Source organism: Aristolochia californica, unplaced genomic scaffold (assembly GCF_029961685.1).
Source record: "Aristolochia californica isolate CCGP_79_NKW_82.1479 unplaced genomic scaffold, dmAriCali1.0.hap1 SCAF_11, whole genome shotgun sequence".
Lineage (NCBI taxonomy): Eukaryota > Viridiplantae > Streptophyta > Magnoliopsida > Piperales > Aristolochiaceae > Aristolochia > Aristolochia californica.
The window spans coordinates 7,918,895-7,938,843 of NW_027181782.1; the positions used below are offsets into that span (position 1 = coordinate 7,918,895).

Sequence of the window (19,949 nt, forward strand, 5' to 3'; positions counted from 1 at the left end):
TCTCCGTCTTGATTATTATTTTGAGGTATTCCCAACATATTCCATGGTCAGCATATTATTTGGTGCAGATACCCGCATCAGATTATTTCATAGGTCCTTTTACATGGATTTTTATTATTTTGGTTCGTGTTAAATGGGCCCAAGTCATTTCAGCAGCAGCTATTGTGTCTCTTTGGATGAGACATTATTATTGAAGGACTTCTCAGTTGCTGATTTTTATCAACATTGGCTATTCCGATTGATGACGAAAGCCAGTGGCCCTAGAATATTATCTTCCGGGTAATTACCTGTTACCTCTCTTAATTGGCATTTATTACTCCTACCACTTGAGAGTCAGTATCCCGGGTTGGAACACGGTGATGAGGGATTTTTATTACACTTCTGCATATAGCCCCACAACCTACAATAGATAGGAGTGTGTGCCCTACAACCAACATGAGTTATGACTGGAGTATGGAGCGATGTCATACGACTTGGAGTGATTTTACTCTCACTTATCTTATGCCATCTAGGCCTCATGGAAGAGACCACCAGTGTGAGGGAGAGTGATGTAAGATATCGAGGACTGCCATTTTATACGAGAAGATCCTATACACCATTTACAGCAAGCTGGGAGTACATGATGTTCTCTCACCCCCAACTTGAGGAGGAGCGTTAGAAGATGGGCCCAAGCCCACACGACCAAGGAAGGCCCACATATCCAAGTGTGTTGGAAGATGGGCCCAAGCCCATAAGACCAAGGAAGGCCCACACATCCAAGAGATGTGGAAGATGGGCTCAAGGCCCATAGACCAAGGAGAAGGCCCCAGGCCCATACAATGATGGCATGATGAGTCTTACACAATAAGAAGTCTTACAGAGCCAAAATTATTATGGAAGTAGGTCTCACGGAAGAGTTTCAGTTTAAAAGTGTTTTAATTATGTTAGTCTTTTATTTATGTTGAGTTATTTAATTATGCTAGGACTTATCTTTTTTTTTTTTTTTAAATGATGCTGAATTTTATTATGAGAGCTCAAACGAGCAGATTACACGAGGGGAAGCCTTCCCAAACAATGAGAGATTGCTAGGAGGTTCCGAATTTTGCCAATTTATCAACCAAAGAATTGGATGATCTAGGAACGAGGTTCCAATTACAATGAATGGATGACACAATGTCAGCAATACAATCAGTGATTGGCCAGTGGCGCCAAGGAAGGGAGCTTTCTTTTGAACACCAGTTGATTGGCCAGTGGCGCCAAGGAGGGGAGCTTTCTTTTGAGTCACCTTCGATAATTAGCTTGCCATGGAGCCGCTCTTTAAATATTTGGAGGCCGAATAGAAGAGCACTCACTTCAGCAGTATTTGAATCAGCAATACCCACTGGCCCTGCATAGGATAGAATAGGGTCTCCACTGCTGCCTCTGAAAACACCACCTACTCTAGCCGGCCCAGGATAGCCTAAAGCACTGCCATCAAAATTGAGTTTGATGCAGTCGTAAGGGGGAGGATCCCAGGTGACCATAACCGGATTCCTACAGGGGCCCGCCATGTGCGCTATTAAATCCCAATTATCTCGAAGTGAGACGCCCGATAGAGAACCAAACTCCTTCCTAGAATGTAGCCAGCTCGAGATAAGGCCCACTGCCTGAGAAGCTAGACTTATCTTTAAGTATTAGAGTTTGGTTGTAATTGGGACAAGGGTAGTTTAATTTTAATTGGACTCTACTACTTTCCTCTATTATAAATAGGGGTTCATGTACTTTGATTACAATAAGTCAATGAAGTTTTTCTCTTTTCCATAAATTCAACAATGATTTTTAAAGATGAAAGCAAAAAAAAATCATAACCTGGAAGAAAAGAGGTATCAAGAGTTATTTATCAATTTCTAAATCATTTATGAACTAACCTTCTAATCCGGTTTAGTTGATGCATTTACGGCAAACACATCTTTTAGTAAATCAATAACAATTTGGCCATCTTAATTTCTACTCTGCATTGCTTCAAACCTTTAAAGATTTTCTTATTGGACTTTATAAATTAGCATGTGAATTATTTTCTTGTAATAAGCATTAGCAAATGTTGATAAATGAACAGGATACAGCTTGATTTACCATTGCCACATAAATTTGCAACAGCACCAGCAACCATCCGAAGGGTTTGAGGATCATCTGTTCTTGATGCAATATTAGCCAGCAACCGGATGCCTCTTTTGCTAACAATTAAGCCTTGATTCATTTCTGTAAACATTATAAACATGCATATGAGTAGAAATTTTAAAATCAAATTTTCCGTAGATAGGTAAGTACATCTGTTGTTTCTGTAAGTATGCACTTCAAAATAAAAACATAAAAAAATTAACTTATCATCATCAAGAACAACTATGTGAGTATGAGCTTCTATATCATGCGTGTTCCTTCAAAAAACAGTACCACATAATTCTCTTGTAAACAAAAACTAAGTAGAGCTAAAATAACCTGCCCTTCAAGATGCAGAGAGGAAGTCACAAGCCATTATAAAGAAAGTGCAAAACTTGTGTAGTAGAAAGTTAGTTATCAAAATTTCATTCCAAAACCTACTTGCTGCAATTCATAAAAGGATAATATTCACACAATAAGAACCAAAAAGCTATATAAAATAGAGATCTTCCAATAACACATGAAAGGTGGTGTCTAGAAGAAATTCATTATTTAGTTTGACTGGAGCATATTCGTCAAGATCTTCCAATAACACATGAAAGGTGCTGTCTAGAAGAAATTCATTATTTAGTTTGACTGGAGCATATTCGTCGACACATTCATCTTTGCAATCTACAAAAATTACAGTTAGAGCATAGTTTTTTTTTTAGTTATTTCTTTTGCAATTTCAGTGTATGGTCTTATTAACTGGAAAAGAGAGCCAATATGGCAAGACTGAAATTTTTTACGCCTACAGAAAAAGTTAATAACGCTAGAGCCATTACTTTTGAAGTCATTACCATTCATTGCCAAGTTGGCAATAGCACCAGAAGCAACCCGATGGATAGTTGTATTTTGGGACGACTCCAAAAGCATGAGAAGAGAATCCAATCCACCACCCTCAACAATCTTCTCCTGATTTGAGTCTGAAACAGATGAAATGATTATTCCAATGTTAGAATATCATAGACTGCAAACAACAACAATTTGATAAAATTATAACATGACATTCTTCATATCATCTCACCCAGTTCTTAGAACTCAGACACGACTGGATGGTCCAATCAGGTTAAACTTAGTTCTCTAGTTCAAAAAATTAACCAGAATAATCAGGCATTGATAAAGAGAAAGAGAGAGAAAGAGAGACAGAGAAGAGACAGAGAAAGGAAGAGAGAAAGAGATCTAAGCCTGACTGTTTTAGATTTATTGGTGGGATCAATGTGCTTTAAATTGAATTGCTGTAATATGTCTATTGGGACTCTAGTACTATAGGGTTATACTTGTGTCTTTTTATTTGCACATTTTTTTAACACATAAACATCTTGACATTGTTGGATATTCAGATGCGGACTTATGTAGGTTCTAAGCTTGGTCCAAGGTCCATTAGTGGATATTACAATTTTGTAGGTGGAAATCCGGTTATATGGAAAAGCAAAAAACCAAATGTAGCAGCTAGATGAATGCAAAAGCAAAGTAATGGGTCGCACATACTGCATGTGAATTTATGCGGGTGAAAACACTCATGGCTGCTGTATTTATTTCTAATAATCTTCTTCTCCACAAGGCAACCAACCATGCAAAAGTGGACTGTCATTTCATCAATATGCTTCTAAAAAAGGTGACTTTTAGGGTTTTGGAGGAGGAGAAGGAGAAAGAGAGAAGAGAGGAGACAAAACAGAGTTCAGAAAGACTCTCTGTGGGGGTCGAGCTCGACCCCGAATTCTATTTATAAGGTTCTGAATTACAAATTATAGAAATGCCCCTCGTCACCTAAAAATCAATTTAAGCCTTATCTCTCCCTACATACTAGTCCAAATTACATAAAAATTGAACTAGAGATAGAACTAAAGTGTAGCAGCTGGACTTTATAGTAAGAGTAAAAAGATGATATTGCCCTTCAGTGGATTTTCTAATACTCTCCTCAAACTGGAGCATATATATATCCTTGCTGCAAAACACACCAAATTCCAGTGCTTTGGCAAACATGTCTCCAGTTTGATCACCAAAGCCCATATAAGGGGTGATGACTTTATTTTTCATCACAATATTTCGTTCGTTCATGAAACACGGGGTTTCCTACAATAAATATGGCAGCTTGATTGTCACAGTATATAGTCATCGGCCCTTCCTATTGTGGTTTCAATTTTTGACCACAAATCTTACCCATATTAATTCACTGACTGTATGAGGTTCTATACTCAACTTCAGCAATAGAACAAGCAACAACATTTTGTTTCTTACTTTTCCAGCTAATAAGGTTACTTCCTAGGAAGACGCAGTAGCCAGTAGCAGATTTCTAGTCAAGTATAGATCCAGCATAGTCAACATCTGAGAAAACCTCTATCTTCATGTGATTGTAAGGCTTAAAGAATACTCCCCTTCCAAGTGCTCCTTTCAAATATCTCAAGATCTGCTAGGTAGCTTCCAAATGAATTTGCTAGGGTAGTTCATGAACTAACTAACAACACTCACAGCAAAAGATATGTCAAGATGGGTGACAGTGGCATATATGAGTTTTCTAACAAATTGACGATACATTGTCTTATCGAGGAGTTCATCACTATGTTCATCAGGAAGGTCATGTCCAACCTCCATAGGAGTTTCAACAGGCTTGGCACCCAACAGTTCGTATTCATGTAACATGTTTGTGATATATTTCTTCGAAGTTAGTAAGCTACTTCTGTTAAGTTGGGTCCAAGGCCCATCCCAAAATGACTAGTCAACTTAGGAAACCTCTTTCCTAACTAATAAACTCAAGATCCGTGTACTCACTAATCCATGTGGGATTATTCCTTAACACTCCCCCTCACGTGTAGACCCTCTTTTTGTAGCTCAACAAGTGAATAATTTAGGAGTAGGCAGTTTAGGTGTAGGCCCTCTTTTGTGGCTCTACAAGTGGATAGTTTAGGTGTAGGCCATCTTTTGTGGCTCTACAAGTAGAAAGTTTAGGTATAGGCCCACATATGAGTACCTGCTCTGATACCATGTTAAGGAATAGTCCATGTGGACCTATACCTAAACTATCTACTTGTAGAGCCACAAAAGATGGCCTACACCTAAACTATCCACTTGTAGAGCCACAAAAGAGGGCCTACACCTAAACTGCCTACTCCTAAGTTATTCACTTGTTGAGCCACAAAAAGAGGGTCTACACGTGAGGGGGAGTGTTAAGGAATAGTCCCACATGGATTAGTGAGTACAAGGATCTTGAGTTTATTAGTTGGGAAAGAGGTTTCCTAAGTAGGCTAGTCATTTTGGGATGAGCCTTAGACCCAACTTCAACATAACAACTTCAATACCAAAAAAGTTGTTGGAAGATATAGTGGACTACCATTTTAAACGGGAAAATATTATACACCATTTGCAGCAAGTTGGGCATTTATGATGTTCTCTCACTCCCAGCTTGAGGGGGAGTGTTGGAAGATGGGCCCAAGCCCACACGACCAAGGAAAACCCACATGTCCAAGTGTGTGGAAGATGGTTCAAGCCCACATACCAAGGAAAAGGCCCACACAGTGGTAGCATGATGGTAAATAAAAAGTCATCTCATAAAGATGGCACTGACGTAATTAGTTTATGATTTATGTCTCTTATTCACTCTTACTAGGGTGAAGAATATTCTTGTAATATTAGTACTTTTGATATCTATAAATACAACTTAAGGGGAGGGTTTGGACAAGTCCATTACCTTATTCTTCCTCCTCTTTTCTCTAAATTCGTCACTTTTCCTCTTCTCCTCCTAAGACCTTCCCTCCACAACTCTTCTTCTTCTTCTCACCCCTTAATCCTCTTCTATCGTGATTATTAAGAAATAGTCCCACATGGATTAGTGAGAACAAATATGTTGAGTTTATTAGTTGGGAAAGAGGATTCCTAAGATGACTAGTCATTTTGGAATAGGCCTTGGACCCAACTTCACACGGTATCAGAGCAAGTACTCGTATGTTGGCCTCCACCCAAATTATCCACATGTAAAAGCCCAAATGGCTTACACGTGAGGGGGAGTGTTAAGAAATAGTCTCACATGGATTAGTGAGAACAAATATGTTGAGCTTAATACTTTGGAAAGAGGTTTCCTAAGATGACTAGTCATTTTGGAATAGGCCTTGAACACAACTTCGCAGTGATTATACATCATGGAACTCTTAAGTTTCAACATGGTATCAGAGCAGGCAATGATCTGAGATGGAAAAGGAGAAGAAGATGGAGAAGAAATGGAGGAAGAAGAAGAAAAAGAAAAAGAAAAAAGAGGTGTTTCTCATTTTTCCTTTAGTCTTCTTTTCCAATTCATGTTTTTCATTGGATTTTTAACTCTAATACCATATGTTTAAAATAGAAAATTATATATCATTTGAAATATATTTGAGTCTAGTTTCCTACTCAAAATGAATATTTGAGATCAGAATTTTATAGAAAGAGAAATCGACATCTGAAGCAGCAAAGATCAAGGAGCAAAAAAGTTTCAAGCAGCAATAGAAAGCTTCAAATTTTGAACCATTTTATGACATCAAGAAGGCAAATTTATATGGAGAATTATATATCAAAAGAAATATTTGTAAGTCTGTTTTCTTACCTATTCAACCAAATTTCAATCTGAGTTTTTTAAATGGAGATATCGATCTCGGAAGAGTCAATGGTCAAGCTGGCCAAAGAAGAAAGAGTTTCATTTCGGCCAAATTACGGAGTCCGAAATCTATTAGATTATTTATCTCAAAAGAAGTATATTTTATGAACAGAAATTACACTTGGATGAAAGGTATTTAAGTCTAGTATCAAAAGGACAAAATTTCATGTCAATCCGATCTATATTTAAGGAGATATTTGCATTGGAAGAATCCAAGGTCATGCTAGTATACTGTTGCAAGTGAAGATCCTGATTTAAGCCGAATTTTTTGCTTAACTTGTTAGTTGTTGTTATTGATCAACAATATGAGGAAAGTATCTCATGATCTACCCTTCGAAAGTTTATGTTTTTTAATTAACAATATCTGGAAAGGATCTTTAGAAGATCATCTTATTTTCACAAACTTTCCTCGATTTATTTGTCAAAGATTGTCTTGCCTAAAGATTTCAATGAAAAAAAGGCAAGGAAAAGTGTCTTCTTTGATTACTAAGTTGACACCAATTGATGGAGAAAACTACCTTATTTAGAAGATTTTTCTAGCCACGAATTTTGTGAGATTTTGTTGGTATTTTGAAAGATTACAAAGAATTTGATTTGGTATCCTTGCCTAAAAAATTAATGCAAGAAAAGATTGAAATATTTGGCTTGGCTTGATTTACTTGGTTTACAATATTTGACCTAGTGAAGTTGTGATACTAGCCTTCTTTTACTTGATCATACAAGAGGTGGATTAGTACTTGAGCTTGCAAAATATTTGTTGACTTCAAGTTGGTTCATTGACATTATCTCCCAGCTTGAGGGGGAGAATAGAATGAGAAGTATGAAGGATGAGCACATTGGAGATTGTTTGATTTATTGATTATCAAACAGCACTCGGTTCAACTTATTATTGGCAATCTATTACTCAGTTTGACTCACTCACTCACTGTCAAAGCCACTATTACTATCTGCTATCTGCTACCGGCTTGACTCCGGCTTTATTATTACCTGGATTATCCTCAACTTATTACTTGGTACATAGCTTCCTTATTCAAGGATGGACTTGCTACAGATTATCTTATGTATCCTTATTGCTCTTAAGGACTGTTACTACCTACTAGTTATCCGTTGTCTATTTGGTACGCGTTATTTGGGCCCAAGCCCATTTCAACTGTTGTTATTTTGTCTCTCTGATTGAGACATTATTATTGAAGGACTTCTCGGTTGCTAATTGTTGTCAGTATTAGTTATTCTGATGAAAAAGAAATCACATGGTGGCCCCAAAATATTATCTTTTGGTGATTACCCTTTCTACCCCTTATTTGGCATTTTTACTCGTACCATTTGAGAGTCGATGTCCTGTGGGGGAACAGCGTGATGGAGGAGTTTATTACTACACTTATGAGCATATCCTATAGACCCACTACCTATAGAGGATAGGAGGGTGCCCAACATCCAGGGTGAGTCAAGTCCATTATTCACCCAAGAGGTGTTTTTTTAGCTACCCTGAGAAAGTAGGTAGTCTCTATGTTGTTAGGAATTAAACGCCCTAATTCCAAACTAAAGAGAACAATAATAATAATCATAGAAGAAAGGAAAAACAAGCATGGAAATAACACTCAAGATTTATACAGGTTCGCCTCAAGGTGAGACTACGTCTTATCTTCCGCCACTGCAGTAATTCACAATGAAGATTAAATAGTTTACAAGAGAAATCGCACACACTCACAGGTGTTTTTTTCTCTAACCTCTTCTGACCGTAACTTGTGATGCTCCTCGGAGTATGGAGCAATGTCTTACAACTAGGAATGATTTTATTCTCTTTTCTATTATGCCACTTGGGTCTCTTGGAAAAGAACAAAGAGACCGCCAGCTTGAGGGGGAGTGTTGGAAGATATAGTGGACTGCCATTTTATACAAGAAGATTTTATACACCATTTGCAGCAAGTTGGGCGTTTATGATATTCTCTCACCCTCAGCTTGAGGGGGAGTGTTGAAAGATGAGCCCAAGCCCACACGTCCAAGTGTGTGAAAGATGGGCTCAAACCCATAGGCCCACATAGTGGTGGCATGATGGTAAATAAAGAGTCATCTCATAAAGATGGCATTGATATAAGTAATTTATGATTTATGTCTCTTATTCACTCTTACTAGGTTGAAGGGTGTTCTTGTAATATTAGTACTTTTGATATCTATAAATACAACTTAAGGGGGAGGGTTTGGACAAGTCCATTACCTTATTTTTCCTCATCTTTTTCTCCAAATTTGTCACTTTTCCTCTTCTCCTCCTTAAACCTTCCCTTCACAACTCTTCTTCTTCTTCTTCTCACCCCTTAATCCTCTTCTACAGTGAGTATACACCATGGAATCCTAAGTTTCAACAAAAGTATTTTTAGTGACCCCAGGTCTTTAGTCTGAAAGCATTGTGCTAAAGGGGCTTTTACCTTTTCAACGCCTTGGACATCATTGCTAGATAAAATGATGTCGTCCACATAACAAGTTTTTTTTTTTTTTTTAAGAAATGATGATTTTATTAAATGAAAGAACAAAAGATCAAGAGAGCAAATCCCTAACAACAAGGGATTGAAGGGAAGCTCCCTGCTTAGCAAGAACATCAGCTACAAAATTGGCGGATCTCGGGATGTGAGTCCAAATACACTCACAGTGGGAAACAAGATCCATGATCTTAAAGAAAACATCCCAATGGCCAGTCTTTTGGGTAATATTTGCTAGGTGTTTAACATTTGGTATCAGAGCGGGCGCCCACATCGCGAGTTCGAATCCCGGTGTGAACAAACTTTGCGGAGGGGGCGACCTAGAGGCTGGATTAAAATTACTGGTAGGGTCACAAAAAAAGGTGGGTCGGTCCAGTGTCGCTAGAGTGGGCAGTCGCTATAGCGGAGGGAGCGACCTAGAAGCTGGATTAAAATTACTAGTAGGGTCACAAAAAAGGTGGGTCGGGAGAGGACCCTTGTAGTATTACCATAATATCAAACGACCTCCTCATAACAAAAAGTGCATGGTCACAGTGGATTCTGACAAATCTAAATAACATAACTACTTGACTAAACTTCTCAAACCATGCCCGGGGACTTGGTTTGAGACCATATATGGCATTCTTTAGTTAGCATACCTAATCATTCTCCCCCTAATCAACATACCCAGGAGGTTGCTCCATATATACTTCCTTAGTTAGGTCACTATAGAAAAAGTATTTTTAATATCAAGTTGATACAGTGTTGTTTTAGAGATTTGAGAGACGGGAGAGGCGATTTGCTCAAAAATCGAGGGAGAGAAACGTTACGCGTAACGTGTGCCGATCAACGAGTATCGTGCGTTGGAGAAACGTGTAACGTGCGCCGTTAGCTTAGAATGCGCTAACATGCTCTAATTTTCGAAAATGAGCCGAGACCCTTCTCCGGTTACCATCCCCGCGGCCGGTGATCGGAACCCTCGACGACAGACTTCCGGCAAGGACATAGCCACCTTCTCCGATGCCGATCAACGGAAAGAAGTCGTCTCTCCGAGAAGACTCAAAAGATCAAACCTAGAAAAATGTCACTCCAGACGCTCAGAAACCTTGGAACTCCCCTCCGACGAGCCAACAGAACCTCCTTCGGAAGGTTTCGACGCCAGCTGGAAAACGATCTCCTGGTGAAAGAAGAGGAACCCTCATTCCCGTTTCAGTTACGGAAAGAACAGAGTTATAGTGGAGAAAGTCGCCCAAAGTTCCAGACTGGTGATTCGCATCTCCTCTGCCATCGAATCGAAGATGTCCTTCATCTGTGTTCCGATGGAAGCCATTTCAAGCTTCGTCCTTCAGCTCCAATGAGTCACGAACGAAGCTAATCGAACTCGTGAACTTTGGACACGGGATTCGATTTTCTTCCTGTCGGTGAGCTCCTTTCGGGGACAAAGAGAGTATCGTGACGTCCATTGGCGTGGCTCAACAGTGCTCAGCAGGATCTATATTCCCGAGGTCACCAACTCGGGATTTGGTTGGAAGGAGCTCGCAGAAGCCATCCGGAGCCTCTCTCCGGGGCAGACACCAGCAGAGGGAGCCCAAACCAAAACCATCCAAATCCCTCCCAACTTGCTCCATAAAGGGCGACAATCTCTAGCCCGCTCTATCCTAGTCCACACCTCCCCCAGTATCGTCAAATCCAGCATCCTTCAATGGCTGACTGATGAGCTTCACCTCCCCTACACACCCAGAATTTCCTACCTCAACCCCCAATCCTGGCTTGTTCACTTTGAAACCCAGGAAGAGTCTTCTGCGGCCCTTGCTCTCACACGCCACACCCCCTTGGGCATCATTTGGATATCAAAATGGCTCCCCTCAACTCCTTCTAGTCAATTTGGGCAGTGGGCTAAAGTCACCGGCCTCCCTGTGGAACTATGGCACAATGAGGTCTTCACGAACATCATCTCAGAGTTTGGTGCCATAATTGCTCTGGACCCTCTTACTGAACACTGGCATCGCCTTGATGAGGCCCGAATCCTCATCAATCCTATTTGTCCTTGCAAAGGACACTACTTCTGATGCCTTATGGTGGATAATGCCCGATTCTAGATCCGCATTGAGTTGGTAGATATGGAAGACTTCAGAAATGTGACCTCAAGTCCTGCAGCTAAATCCAGAGATTCTCCACAGCCTGTCCGCACATTAAGAGCAACAACCCCGGTCTCTTCTCCCTAGAAGATGCGACCTGAACCAGACAATCTTACAGTTGGCGTTGATTCTATTCCAGTTGCCTCCTTGATAGTCCCTCCCTCCAGCCTGCCATATCACCCACCCACTAGTCCATCTCAACCCACCACAGATATTATCCCTGATAGAATCTATCCCAACCCCCAGATACCTACAGTTGCCATACACCCTCCCACTTTATCCCCCAAAATAACCACACCCCCCCCCCCCCCATTAAAAGCCCCGCAGGCCTTCCTATAACTCTATCCCACAGTCCTCACACCCCTCAAACCACCACTCAGATAATGAACTCTCTCCCTCCACCACCTCCGAGAAATTTCCACTCCAAAATTCCTTCTCCTCCTCCCCTTGCCATCTACCAGCTCCGGAATAGAGATCAACCGAGACAACTTCTCCAGGTTGGTCCTAGTGTTACTACTAGATACCCCTATAATCCAGAGATAGGGGACTTCATCTTTCCAGAGACGGGTGAAAGAGCTCAGAATTATGTGGCTGCTCTTCAGATAGAACAACAAAAATTCAACCCAGAAACCTGGGCCCAGATAGTGGAACTTGCCAAGGTGATGGGTAACGTCTATACAGAGCCCCTCCGAGGAGATAACCACCTGTCTGAGAAGTCCAAGAAGAAGACTAGTGATCAATGATCATCCCACCCCCCCCCTTTCAGATTCAACAATGTTTGGAAGGCGGACCACTCTTTTGACCCCTCTATCCAGTCCTTCTGGGAGAGGATGGTCGTGGCGGGCCCCGAACTGATGGACTTTCCCAGCCAAACTCAAGATGTTGAAGCCGTTGCTTCGATCCTGGGCCTCTGCAAGAAAGGCCTCTTCCTCAGCCGAGAGAGCCTCCATCCTTTCTCAGATTTCCACTCTTGACTCTGAAGAGGAATCTATAAACCTCTCTTCCTCGGAAGTAACCAAGAGATATGCCCTCCAAGGGCAAATGCAGTCCTTCGCTCATAGTGAGCTCGAACACTGGAAGCAGCTTGCCAGATTTAAGTGGCTTGTTGAGGGGGATACCAATACCAAATTCTTCCATACAGTCGCCTCTGCACAGAGAAGAGCCAACCGCATCACCACGCTCAACGTCAATGGTGAGAGTACCCCAGATCGATCCTTTATTTCAGACTCATTGGTGAACTGTTTTGTAGAATAATACTCTGATGGCCAACCAGTTCGCCCTTTCTTCGAAAGGGTTCATTTCCAGACTATTCCTTCGGCCGCAGCTAGACTCATCGAGCTCCCTTTCTCCAGTAAGGAAATGAAAAAGCAGCACTAGGTCTCCTTTTGGATCGTGCTCCGGGCCCGGATGGTTTTAACGGGGAATTCTATCGCCAATGTTGGCCCTTCATCAGAGACGATATTGCTTGCATTGTCCACTCATTCTATCAGCATGGCATCAGATATAGGAGCATCGGAGCTTCGTTTAATGCCCTCATCCCTAAAAAAGAAGGGGTAGAACTTCCATCTGACTTCCGGTCGATCAGTCTCACCACCAGTGCATACAAGGTACTTGCACGCCTCCTTGCCAATCACCTCATGGTGGTTCTCCCTATTGCCATTCATCATGACCAAAGTGCTTTTATCAAGGGAAGAAATATATTAGATTCGGCCATGGCATGGCACGAACTCATTCACCACTTTAAGGCTTTAAAGCTTCCCAAATTCATCCTAAAGCTTGATTTTGAGAAAGCCTTTGACCGAGTTAATTGGAAGCTTCTAGACACTCTCTGGGGAAGATGGGATTCGGGGAAAAATGGCGCTTCTGGATTCGAAGTTGCATCTCCTCTGCAACCTACTCCGTTCTGCTCAACAGAATAGCCTGCAGGCATTTTAAGGGATTCAGGGGAATCAGGCAGGGAGACCCCCTTTCCCCTTTGTTTTTCAATGTCGTAGCGGAATACCTATCATCTTTGATCTATTCGGCCAAAAACCTGGGTTGGCTCCTCCTCACGACGGACTGTGCAGCCTTTGATGTGCCGATCCTTCAGTTTGCAGACGATACCATTTGCTTTGGGGTTGGTACTATGGATCAGATCCGAAAACTGCTTGTTGTATTGGGACTATTTGAATTGGCTTCTGGTCAGAACATTAACTCGAAGAAAACCACCCTTCTAGGCTATCATATTGACTAACCTGTGCTTCAAGGTATGGCTTATTATTTGGGGTGCTCAGTGGGAAATTTTCCAGTTACATATCTTGGACTACCACTCTTTGACTCTCGGCCTTCTGCGACGCTTTGGTTCCCCCTCATTGAGAAATTTGAGAAGAGACTAGCTACGTGGAGGGGCAAGCTTTTATCTACTGTTGGGCTACTCACTCTCCACTAGTCTTGTTTGGCAGGACTGCCAAACTATCTATTATCTTTCACGCACTGTCCAGCCTCTGTTTGCAACAGGATTGACGCCATCCGTCAGCGTTTTCTCTACAGAGGATCAGAAGACACCTTCAGATGTCATTTGGTGAGTTGGAAGGATATTTGCATGCCCTGTAATCCGGCCTATGAAAGAGATGAATAATGCCCGTAATTGGAACCTCGTTCCTAGATCAACCAATTTGTTGGTTGATAAATTGGCAAAATTCGAAACCTCCCAGCAATCTCTCATTGTTTGGGAAGGTTTCCTCTCTTGTAATATGTTCGTTTGAGCTCTCTTAATAAAAATCAGCATCATTTCAAAAAAAAAAAAATATCAAGTTGATACAATGGTCACCCTTGGTTAACGGCAACACATTAAAATACAAACCAAAGACAGTTGTGCAACAAGAGAAAAATTTCAAAGAGATCAATCCCATATTTTTGGGTGTAGCCTTTAGCAACCAAGCTAGCCTTATATCGTTCAATAGAACTGTTTGGCTTGTACCCATCTATAGCCCACAACTGTAGCACCAACAGGTAGATAACTTAGCTATCAGGTGCCTTTATCGAATAGTGCCTCCATCTCAATATCCATAGCTTTCTTCTACTCAAGGGAGAAAAGAACATCTTGCATAGACCAAGGAATAGTACAAGATGACAAGAACAAGGCAAACTATTTGTACCTGTCAGAAAGTGAAATTGAACGACACAAAGTGAGACAAGGGATGATGCGTACCTTTTCTAACACCATTTCGAAGAGCAATGGGCAGGTGTAGGTTGCTTACCTCAGGATCAATAAACAAGGGGGATTCTTGGTCCAACGGAAGAGAGGGAACTGATTCATCTTTATTAGCTTTCCATCTTTGATATACCTGTAGTGGCATCTCTACAGTAGCATCAAGAAGTGGACAAGGGATATCATATAAGAACTGGGGCAACAACCGCAAGCATAGAAATTGGTGGAGACACCTCAATGGAAGATGAAGAGAAGAAAGGAGTATAGTGACTATGTTCATGGCTAGGATTGTACATTGGGATAAGATCTATGGTGAGGTTGCAAAGGCTGTCGGACTTTGAAGGAGGGTTCGATGAGCGGGAGACGGGAGGAAAGAAACCCCTTGGGGGTCTCTCGCCGCCATGGTGCGAAGGAAGGGGGCGCTCCAGCTGTTCTCGACTGCGGAGGTGTGCCCGTTTGTTCCAACCATCTCCAGACGATCCCTTCCATGGGTACAAAGGAGGCTACCGCGGCGGCGCAGTTGGGGCACGACGGCAAAGGAACAACATCGGCGATGGAGGAGAATGGTCAGTGGACAACGGCTAGAAATCAAAAAGTAAAAAGGAAGGAGAAGAGGAGGTCTTTGATGACCTCGTGGAGTTTTGGGACTACCGAACCATCGTTGGATTTGAAATCACAAGGGCCCAGGATTGTGTTGAGAATCACAATTAGAAACAGGACGAGAAGATCTTTTATCTCATTTTACTTCCAGTATGAAAATTTAAAGCAGTCATGCTCTTTTTTTTTTTCTTTCCCCTGCATGTCTTAAAACCTGATTTATAAAAATTTATCGGTTCTAAATCTCACTGGACTTCTCAGCCAATCAATAGATAAAATAAAATGCTATAAATCATGAAAATTATGGTTTTTTTTTTAAATCTAATAGCTATCACGTACCTTCTGCAGCAAGATTGGCCACCACCTTTAATGCATGAATTTGGACATCCTCATTTGTAGATCTTAATGAAGCTAATAGCATAGAAAGATCAACTGAAAGGCAACCACTACAACAACTCAAAAGATTGTTCAGAAAAATCAACATTGTAAGGAAAGAGGTTTGCTTTCTCCAAATGTTTTTGTGATTGTACCTTTCTGTCCAAAAGACAAATTCTTCATGGATTCATGTGCCTTATGTAAACTTTTTGGACTAACCAATTTTGGCATTGCTCCACCGAGCTCATCTTTGATGGATGACTTCTTATCCTGTAAATAATGTCAACATAAATCCAGATGTGTGAATTGAATCTATCCAAAGTGTTATCATACTAACCTCATGCTGGTTGATGGTATAAAAAGCACTCATCAACATGAAGAGCTTTGCACCAAATTGCAGATTGAGAAAGTATGTCAAGAGCTGAACTGATAGCTCAACAAATGAGCTAAATCAAACATTCAGCAAAAAAAGAGATGTGGTGCACCTGCCTTCAGTACTCCAGCATGAGGTAGATATTTCTCACAAGATTGTTCCTAAGAAAAATTACCTCCAAGTAAAAACTTTTCTCAGAAGCAAGCTTCTTCCACTTGGAAAGCTCGTCTTCAAGGCAGTTTCGCTTCTTCTCTTCATTTGAGAGCTTCTCTTTCACAGTATGAAGCTCTTCAGATAGCAGTGTCTTCATAAAGGACAAATGTCAATACATTAGTCTCACATAACTAGAAAAGAACAATGTCTGTTAACTACTGTCAATAAGCAAATATATGAGAGACCAACATAAACAAGCCCAGATGTAGTTTCATAGTGTCAGTAACCACAAAAATTAAGGCACACTGTTCTACTTTGTAAACCATACCATTCCAGATAATAACTCTTCCTTTTCTTCTTTTAAAAGATTAAGTTTATTTACTGCCTTTTCATGCAGCTGATGAACCTCCTCTAGCTTTGTTTCCAGTTCTATCATCTGCTTTTGCTCCTCAATCTGAAAATAATAGCACATGTAAAAGTTCCTGAATCTGAAAGTAATAGCACATCTAAAAGTTAAAAATTGAGAAGAGAGAGAATAGAGAAAGAGAAGAAGGCAAGAGAATGGAGATAAAGCTGTGATCTCTTGCAGCACTCAGTAGAGGTCCAAAATGTGACCTCTTCTATGACTCTTTAAGTGAAATTAGGGTTCAATGATAGAATTACCCTTCTAGACTAAAACTCAACTCCCTAATTACATGTCATAAAAAGCTGAAAATTAAAGCAACTAACTACCACATGAAACAGAATATTTCCAACTCTAGAGGGATAATATGAAGAGGGTAAAATGACAATAATACCTTTTACATATAATGCTACACTCCCCCTCAAGTTAGTGTATGTATATATCAAGACATCCTTGCTTATTATAAAAATTCTCAGACTCTCACTTTCCCAAAGTCTTGGAAAACGTCACCAAGCTAATCAGCTGACTTAACAGACAGTGTGACCACCTCACCACTTATTTCAGCATCACAAAAGAAATGGCAATCTACCTCAACTGTTTGGTTCTTTCATGGAGAACCGGTTTACCAACAATGAAGATGACAAATTAGTGTTTACAATGCATCACCGGATTACTTCCTCCTTAATGTATCACTTCTCTTCTAATTTTTGTACTTGAGACTCTTTCCCATTGAGTTTCCCTCCTCTTTGCTTCCCCTTCTCAAAAATAATAATAATAATAACAGCTCTATGAGGGAGAATAGAGACAACAAACAACGTATACCCTTGACTAATATCTCCTAAGAATAACAAAAACGAAGTTGGAAAAAGCAGCATATATTTAAAGTTTATGGGATTATAAGATATGGTAATAACCTGAAGTAATCTTTGATAATCAGTTAGCAGTTTCTTTGTTGCATCTAGTTCTTCCTGCATGCTATCATAACGTTCATTTTCATATTTTATCAGCTCCATCAACTCTGTGATTTTGCTCTCGTACATCTGGGTAGTATCTGAAAGTACCTTCTGATATGTACAACTTTCCAGTTGTTGTTGCTGTGAAGAATGACAAGGAAAATAGCTTGTTGTTCGTTTCTCACTTTACTCAAAAAAAAGCTAGTTGTTTATAGCAATCCAAATATAGAACACAAAAAAATTCGTTGAATATTTAGGCTATCAAAAATAGAGCACTTCATGATGGAACAAGGCATATCATAGATAATTGTAACCTAATTAACAAAATCCCAACAATTGATGTCAGAGGATCAGCTGGCATGTGAAGAAAGGTGTGATTTGGAGAAATCTCAAGAAATCAGATTACTGTTAAAAAAAATTGATTTTTTTTAAATGATGCTGATTTTTATTAAGACAAAAGCTCAAAAGAGCAAATTACAAAGGAGGGAAAAGAAAAGAAATAAGGAGAAGAAGAGCTTGGAGAGGAGCAGCAGCTGCTGCCTTGGAGTGCTTGCCTCAAAATGGATGCCCCCTCTTCTTTTAAATAGGGGTTTAAGTGATTTTTACATAAAAGACAAAAACGCCCCTCAAGACATAAACTTACACTCATAGAATACACCTCTAAAATGAATGAAAATTGAACCATATGCATATGAAGACATTGCTACCTAACAGACATCATATAAGATAAAAACACAATATATAAAATGACCAAAATACCCCTGAATTGATATTTTAACAACTGTAATCAGAGAATGCATTAGGACAAACAGCACCTAATATCAGTAGGAGAACACCAAACCAGCAAGTTTTAACTGTTATTGCCGTCAGCTGAAGATCCTGCTCAGTCAGATCTTGATTTGCCAATTGTATTATGTAAAGGGGTATGTTATATAACCAAGTACCTTATCCAAGTTTGTCTGTTTTGATTATGTGTCTCCCTCCTAGAGATCACTTGCTACTTCTTCGTCTTGTATTTCAAGTCTTTTTTTTTAAATGTATTTCAAGTCTTAAAACATGTAAGAGTTGAAACAAGCCATGCATGAGGAAAAGCAAGAGTTGTGTCATCATCCAGAATTATTTGTAGGGAGACAATGGATTTACAATGACGAGCACAAAGGAAAAGGGTCTTTCCCCCCTAAATATGTCAAAGAAGCTAATTTTGTGGAGTCTAAGACAAGCCCCTCATTGAAGACAAGTCTCACAAGTCGAATAAGCAACTCAAAGTTCAAACATGGAAGGCACGTTCCTTAGGTCGAGAAGGCTAATTTGATTAAGCAACTCATGGAATTTCCTTATTCATAAAAAAAAAGGCATTCACAAGACTTTCTCCTAGTTATTAGTTGTCATTATGTCTCTTGTCTTGCTTTTAGTAAGTTAATTATGAGTGTAATTGGGACTAGGGTAGTGTAGATTAAGTATGGTTCTCTGTGTAATTAACTATATAAATAGAATAACAAAGAGGGCAAACCCAATGTGCTCTCTTTTTCGTTTTTTCCTCCCTTGTTCCTCTTTGCCTAAATTCTCGTTTTCTGGTTTAACAAAAAAAAATTAAATAAAAAATTTTTAGTTTTAAAAAGGTTGGGCCCATTAAGTGAAACAAAGGAAGATTGGTTACAAATGGATATAGTCAAGCATATGGTGTGGATGTTTCCAAGACCTTACTCATGCCATGGTTCGCCTTGGCATGCATTCTAATTTCTGTTGCAGTTAATAAAGGGCGGTCGTTTTGTCATTTGAACGTAGAAAGTGTTATTTTATATAGTCATCTAGTGGAGGTGTACATGGAGCAACCTCTTACCAAAGTAGCTCAAGGGGAGGAAAGAAAAGTGTGTAAACTACAAAAGGCTGTCTATGGTTTGAAACAAAGCTAGCGACCTTGGTTCTATAAGTTTAGTAAGTCATGATGTATTTTGTAGCCCGTCAGACCACTTAGTGTTTATTGGTAAGAGGAATATTGGAGTAGTTATTTTGATTGTGTATATTGATGATACTGTTATATTTGGCAATGACTCATAGGGTCTTGAAGCCATTAAAGCTCACTTGAAATCTCATTTTCAGATGAACTTGGGGCAACTAAAACATTTTTTGGTGTAAAAGACACAAGAAGTAAAGAAAGTATAGTACTGTCACAAAGGAAATATGTTCCAAAAAAAGTGAGACAGGTAGCTTTGAGCCAAGTCAGCAGAGACACCAATGGAAGCTAAACCTGCATGATACACAAAAGTCCCATCTTGAATGACAAGAGTCAATACATTTAGCTGTGGAGTTTCTATTATCTCCTATGCTGGGCCAGTGGGCATCGCCGACTCAAACACTACTGAAGTGTTCTATTTGGCCTTCAAATCTTCAAGGACCGTCTCCATGATAAACTGCTTATTGAAGGAGACTCCAAGGTTGTCATCAGCTGGTGCTCTAAAGAAAGCCTCCCCCCTTGGCACCACTGGCCTGTCACTGGTTGTATTGCTAACATTGTGTCCTCAATTTATTATAATTG

The 19,949-nt window shown here is 40.1% G+C and overlaps 1 protein-coding gene across 2 annotated transcripts in view; it reads right to left on the bottom strand.

The window, feature by feature from the left end:
- The window catches only part of LOC137943895 (kinesin-like protein KIN-UA), a 63,306-nt gene that overhangs the window by 26,539 nt on the left and 16,818 nt on the right, over positions 1–19,949 (bottom strand). For both annotated transcript variants that reach the window (XM_068789321.1, XM_068789322.1), the window contains exons 10-16: positions 17,375–17,554; positions 16,386–16,511; positions 16,080–16,208; positions 15,687–15,801; positions 15,496–15,588; positions 2,955–3,080; positions 2,092–2,217 (exon numbers count right to left, since the gene is read on the bottom strand). In XM_068789321.1, coding sequence (XP_068645422.1) covers positions 2,092–2,217; positions 2,955–3,080; positions 15,496–15,588; positions 15,687–15,801; positions 16,080–16,208; positions 16,386–16,511; positions 17,375–17,554 — 895 coding nt within the window. The remainder of the gene's footprint in view (positions 1–2,091; positions 2,218–2,954; positions 3,081–15,495; positions 15,589–15,686; positions 15,802–16,079; positions 16,209–16,385; positions 16,512–17,374; positions 17,555–19,949) is intronic.